The 6,443-nt window shown below is 46.3% G+C and overlaps 1 protein-coding gene across 2 annotated transcripts; it reads left to right on the top strand.

The window, feature by feature from the left end:
- The first annotated feature begins 1,544 nt into the window (after positions 1–1,544).
- On the top strand, positions 1,545–5,170 carry tmem130 (transmembrane protein 130). 2 transcript variants are annotated; one of them, XM_016664527.1, is made up of 8 exons: positions 1,545–2,111; positions 2,181–2,263; positions 2,347–2,518; positions 2,581–2,720; positions 3,094–3,178; positions 3,255–3,457; positions 3,942–4,057; positions 4,850–5,170. In XM_016664527.1, the coding sequence occupies exons 1-8, from the start codon at positions 2,104–2,106 to the stop codon at positions 4,976–4,978; spliced, it is 936 nt and encodes a 311-aa protein (XP_016520013.1). In that variant the 5' UTR covers positions 1,545–2,103; the 3' UTR covers positions 4,979–5,170. The 2 variants fall into 2 exon arrangements, with proteins under 2 accessions (XP_016520013.1, XP_007578886.1); XM_007578824.2 differs by having other exon boundaries at positions 1,589–2,111; positions 3,951–4,057.
- The last annotated feature ends 1,273 nt before the right edge of the window (positions 5,171–6,443 follow it).

Raw genomic sequence — 6,443 nt, 5'->3', positions numbered from 1 at the left:
CTAGTAATCTTTTAGCTAACATTAGCTAGTCATCTGTTAGCTAACATCAGCTAGTAATCTTTTAGCTAACATTAGCTAGTCATCTGTTAGCTAACATCAGCTAGTAGTCTTTTAGCTAACATTAGCTAGTTATCTGTTAGCTAGCATTAGCTAGTCTTCTTTTAGCAAACAGAGAGAGAGTTGGCCACTTTATGGTAAAAACAGCAAACAGCTTCCAGTCCAGGGGGGGCACAGCTGTCTCTGTGGGTGGGTGCGCCACAACTGTGTCGGGGGCAGATGGATGTCAATGACATGCATTTTCTGGCAAGGGACATTTGGAGGACCTGATGACCTTCCTCATCTGGCGTCACTATTCATTATGTCACAACAAAGGGTCAGACTGCAAACATTATTCATAAAGAACCCACTTTACTCAAATCTAACTCTTAAGTAATACACATTCAACAATCTGTGTCAGCTGGGGGTTCCTGGCTGGTGGTACCACTTGTTTATAGGCAGTCTGAAAATGAAAAGATTCAAATGGTCTGGAGTTAGGCACCAGCACCCTCCAGACCCCGACGGGATCAGGGTGTAAAGAAATGGATGGATGGATTTCTCTAAATGAATATTTACAACATCTCATCTAAATGAAACGATGAGATGAATTAAAATACTGAAAGTACTGACATCAACAGTACAAATGTTCAGAGTGGGAGGAGATAAAACTCAGGAAGAGTCGTTTTTTACAGGCTGACATGTTGTTACTTCAGTGGCCTGCAGGGGGCGGCCTGCGGTTGGTGGAGGACAGGAGATGTCATCAAGACCAAAACTCTGTGCTGATTGTTTATAATAATCCCTCATTGATCTTCGATATTGATTATTATTAAATGAGGTTAAAGTAGAGCGTCGAGTCATAGACAGAAAATCTTGGGTTGTGTTTACATTGCAGTGACTGTTGGAAGCAAACTCACTTCAGTAAAATGAGATTTCTTCATCCAGAAGCTGTCCTTCCATATTTCTGCCATTTGATGTGAAAATGTTCATCAGGCCGAGGTAGAAAATCAGAATCATTAAAAGTCAATCTGTGAACAAATCGCATCACTTTCCAGGCATCCATAAGAAACATTATGAATCATTTTTGGCCATAATCCAGTTTACTGATAAGATTTTTAGGTTCATATTCCTAGTTCCCCTGTTGGTCCTCTCGCTCGCCCCCTGTGCCATGCTCTCTCTCTCCTCATGCCTGTGACCCGTTAGCTCATCAGCCCAGATGAGCTAACAGTATTTAAACCCGTCTGCTGCTCACTCTCTTTGCCGGTTTCTCCTGTTAAACTCAATAATAATCCGTCACTTCCTGGTTTATCCTGTTCACTTTTTGTTCTGGATTCCAGTTTTGTTCGGCTCTGGCTCCCTGTGATTCTTATAAGTTCTTTGTCATTTTTCCCATTAAAATATTCAACACAATCCCAGTTCCTGCCTCATTTTGGCTCCTCCAGCAAACACATCTGCAGAGTTTGGGAGCTTTAGCAGGGACATGAGGCTTTTATTTCATGAAGTGTGACCCGAACCGAGCATCCTTATTGGGCCGCAGCCAGGCCGCTGGGAAGCGTCCCGATGGCCGCTCGCCCCTCTGGTCTTAGTTTACACGTTTGGATCTCTAAGAGAAAAGCTTGTTTCACTGCTTGTTTTCTGGATTTGACCATTTCTGACCTTAGAAAAGTTCTGGGTCAGCTGTTTGTCACCAGAACCGAAACACAAAGGCCAAACCTTCCACGTGGTCATCATTTGATCTGCTCTTCATGGTTTGCTTGGAAGTTGAATCATTCTCAGAAAACCAACTTTGAGCTTTATAACCGTTAGAAAAACCAAACATCAGCTGAGCGTTCAGCTCTGATTTCTGTTTCAGAGGAAATTATTAGATCAACCTTAATTAACCGTGAGAGAGCGTGACGGAACCAGAACCTCCTTCAAAAGCTGCTGGTGTTTCTGCTGCCTCCTGACTGAACGCATGCTGCCGATTTCAGGCCGATTTCAGGCTTTTATCGCTGGAGCTCAGAGAGCAGCTCCACCCTCACTGCCTCCTGGTCAGAGCGCTGGGCAGTTTGGAGCAGAGCAACAGCAGATATGGACAGGTAACACAACTTCTGTGACCTTGAAGCTGTTTTCCTCCCAGAATCCTTTCTGAGCGTTTTGTTCTGCAGAGCGCGTCCTGCGTGGTTCCTGCTGCGCCTCCTGCTGACGGCTGCAGCCCTGACGGAGGCTGCCGGCCCGCTGACGGACCCGGGTACGTCCTCCAGCGGCTCCTCGGCAGACGCCAGCAGTTTGGTTGTTTCTTGACCCTGGAACTCGTTGGTGTGTTTACGGCAGAGCGCGTCGCTGGGAGGCTGGTCTTCTACCAGACGGAGGGCAGCGCCACCTACCTGAGAGACGCGGGAGCGCTGGCCTCAGGGGTTGCCACGGAGACCGTGTTTGAGCTCTTGGATCCTGAGAGGAACTTCAGCTCGGCCGGGTTCAGCTACACCTGGGACCTGGGGAACGGGTACGGCGCGTCCTGTGGCTCCGTTCTGCTCCGTCTCGTGTTTATTGTTGTCTTTGGTGCAGAGAGGTGATCCGGGGAACCGAGCCGGTGGTCCGGTACCGATACTCAGAGTCAGGAAACTACACGCTGCGGCTGAACGTCGGAGGCAACCCGCCGCAGCTCGCTCCTGCTGGAGTCTTCGCGCAGGAGGTCCAAGTGCTCGGTTTGTTAAACTTCATGGTAAATTCACTGACATGAACCGTCTGATGTCCATTTGTCCTGAAAGTTCAGATGGAAACGATAAAATCTGGCTCCAAACCATCAGGAAACTTCAGCTGAAACTTTCATCACTCCTGAATGAAGATCCGCTCACAGGAACATTGTGGCTTAGAATTTTTTGGAATATTTTTAACAGTTAGCTCAGAATGTTAGCATTTCCAAATTAGCTGTATTTATGGGCGTCAGAGTAAAGGGGGGACAGGCCCTCTCTGTTTCTCTTGTGTTTGTGAAGGGGGTGTGAATACTTTAGCAGACAGCTGATGACCCGGTACCAGCTGGGTCCAAACTCTCACAACCTGTCTGGGATTTCACTCCAGATGCGGTCAGGAGCATCCAGTTGGTGGCGCCGTCGGACTACAGCGTGAACCGGAACTCCAGCCTGGACCTGCAGCTGGACGGGAGGTGAGCAGCACCAGAACCTGTCCGCTGGTCGGAACCCGGTTCTGTTTTCTGACCCAGTTCCTTGCTGTGTGTCCAGTCCTCCCATGTGGGTTTGCTGGCAGTTCCTGAGGAACTGCGCCCCGGACCCAGCGGCGGGCTGCACGCTGACCCTGCTGCGTGCCGCCAGCCTGCGGTTGAACCACACCTTCGGCTCGGCCGGCCTGCACTGCCTGGACGTCAGCGCCCGCAACGCCGTGAGCGCGCTGCGGGTGACCTTCAGCCTCAAGGTCACGAGGAACGGTGAGCTCCGACCGCGCCAAGACCATAGAAGAAGAAATGGTCCGTCAGAAATATCTGAGTCTTTAACCAAGAGGAACACAGGCAGAAAAACAATTGATTAATCTGTAGCTTTCATTGGACCGGTCTGAACCGGACCGGTCCCACATGGCGGCCGAAGGATGGGATCCGTTTATCCCTGTGATCCAGAGATTCCGACTTTTTCACCAAAACAAACTCCAGCCTGGAGATCATCGACGTTCCTTCATTTGGTCCCGTAGAAACTTTCCAACATCGTTGTGGAGCTGCTGGGGCTCCGGGATTATTTTTGTTTCAGCTCCAGATTACTGACAATCAGAGGGGCTTTACATTTTACCATCAGTAGTGACATCACTGCTGTCGCTGCGAGGTGATGAGACAATGAAACGAGGAGATGAAGTGGTGAGGAGATGAAATGGTGAGGTGATGAAATGGTGAGGAGATGAGACGTTCCAGGCTAACATGGCGGTTTGTGCAGATCGTCTCCACCTGCTGTTCATCCTGAGCTGCGCCGCCGTTCTCGCTGCCACCTTCTCCTTCATCCTGGCCATCGCCTGTCGCCCTTGGCAACTAAACAGCTCACAGGTTTGACACACAACCAGCACAACTGGCGGCAGCTGGAGTATCACTCCATTAGCATAGTACACTTACTATACTAATGGTATAATATAGCATTAGCATAGTATATATGCTAATATAAACTAATAGCATATATACTATTAGTATAGTATATATGCTAATGCTATATTATACTATGGTATAATATAGCATGAGGTAGTTTAGGTAGTAATAGTACTTGGTATAGAGTGTTGTGACATAGAATGCTGTACTATTATACAGTACAGGGTAGCATAGTGTAGTAATAGTAAATAGAATAGAAGTACTTTATTCATCCCAACAGGGAAATTACTGTGCAGTTGCAGCATACACATACACACAGATCAAATTACAATATGAAAAATAAAATAAAAATAAGATAAATGCATAAAATATAAAATGTAAGATGTAAGATTCTGTACAGTATGAACAGTGAAAATTAATAATCTGTACAGTCTGTACAAAAGTGCTTTGTATGACAGTATAGATAGAATAGTATAGTGAAGTGTTGCATAGTGTAATTCAGCATATTCTAGGATAATGTATTGTAGTATAGTGCAATGATAGTGTAGTACCACACAGTGTTGCATAGTAAAGAACATATTATAATATAGTGTGGCATAATGTAGTATATTACAGCATATTATAGTTTCCTACAGTGTGCAGAAGTTTCTAGAGAAAGTTGTGTTGGGATGAAATGAAGCTGTTTATTCTCAGTATAGAAGCTTTGCTTGGTGTCACTGCCTGCTGACGCTCGGTGGGTTTACATCCGTCCTGCAGGTCGCTGCTTCCAGCAACGGCACGTTTCTGAAGGACCAAGACTCTAAAATCATTCTCAGCTTCTCCCCTGTGGAGAAAGGAGAGAGAGTTCCCCTCATCCTGCAGCCTGGGAGCCAGTACTGCTGCTGAATGCCTCCCAGGAGCTACATGGAGCTACATGTTCACCTTTACTCACCTGTGTTTGGGACTGGAACCTCCTCAGTCAGAACTGCTGCTCACATCTCCTCCTGATTGTTTTCTAGATTTCTACCAGTGACCATGTGAGTCACCAGACTCATCCCATTATGACTGTTATCCTAAATAAAGCTGATCGACTAGTAATGTCTGTTTCTGTTTGAGAGGAAATGCTGAGCAGTGATTAAATATTGATGACTAATCGACTCAGAGGTTGACATTTAAATGGATTTAATAAATGAGTGGCTGATGTGCAGCTCATGTTTAAACAATGAGAACTGAAGGAGCTGTTCAAAAGGCGTAGACTGGGTTCTGTGGAGTGCATTTGAGAAGTCAGTATCTTACCTGTAGTAGACGGCAAACAGTCATTTTAGTTTAGGAAATCAGGACCCCACCTCATGTGAATCTAGTTGGCAGGTACTGGGAGAAAGTTCAGAACTTAATGAGTATTAAACCCAGCAGTCAGAGCAAATGGTGCTAGAATCAAAAGTTCTAATGAAACATGCTAATATGTTAGCATGCTAGCATGATTTCTATCTGAAATCTAACTGTAGATTGTGAGGAGTGTTGCTGTTGAGATGATTCCAACAGCAAATCCTCTCTGCCAAACTCCTGCAGACTTTCCGTCTAGTACCGGAAAGTCGGCTGCTTCGCCTTGAAGCTGCCTAATTCTGTAGAAGAGGCCTCTCTCTCTGGCGTCTGCTTGGATGTCCACCTTGTGGATGAGAAATAGCCTTCAAAGGTTCAAACAACACTCCACCATTAGAACACCCAACATGGCTGCTATTAGGATACCTGAGCTCATCTGGAGGCTGATTGGCCAGCTGAACAGGTGTACCTAATAAAGCACCCAGCTGGTTTAGAAATGATCAAATATTCAGTAAGTTAAGAAGTCTTAGATGAAATTAAAACATTTTTTTTTCCTGAACAGCTTTGGAGGAAACCATGGAGGTGGGGTTTCTGGCCTTTCATCAGTTAAGTGTTGCTAATGCCACATGGCGCACCTGTTGCTGTTTGTGCCAACTGAGCCTGAAGATCCCACGCAACCCGTGTCATTAGCGACTCACGTCACACCTGCTTCAGCAGCTTAACAGATCCGAGAGACAACGGGTAAACAACCCAGCAAGGTTCATCCTGCTGCTCAGCTCAGAGCTAAAACCAAAAACACATGGAAGCTAGCTAACGCTAAAACCAAAAACACATGGAAGCTAAACCCAAACCTGTTAGGTTCTGTGTTTTGAGTTTCTTTCTGGGTTTAGGGTCCTGAGTCTCTGTGCTGTCTTGATTGATCCCAGCTGTGTCTCATTCCTTGATTACCCTCCCAGTGTATTTAGTCCCACCTGTTGTCTGTGTTCCTCGTCTAGCGTCGTATGCTATGTCGCTTGTCAGTCAGTTGAACTGTGAAGTCCTGAGGTTGCTT

This window comes from Poecilia formosa, unplaced genomic scaffold (genome assembly GCF_000485575.1).
Source record: "Poecilia formosa unplaced genomic scaffold, Poecilia_formosa-5.1.2 Scaffold493, whole genome shotgun sequence".
Classification (NCBI taxonomy): domain Eukaryota; kingdom Metazoa; phylum Chordata; class Actinopteri; order Cyprinodontiformes; family Poeciliidae; genus Poecilia; species Poecilia formosa.
The sequence above is the reverse complement of the archived record's forward strand: the minus strand, read 5'-3'. Positions and strand labels throughout refer to the sequence as shown.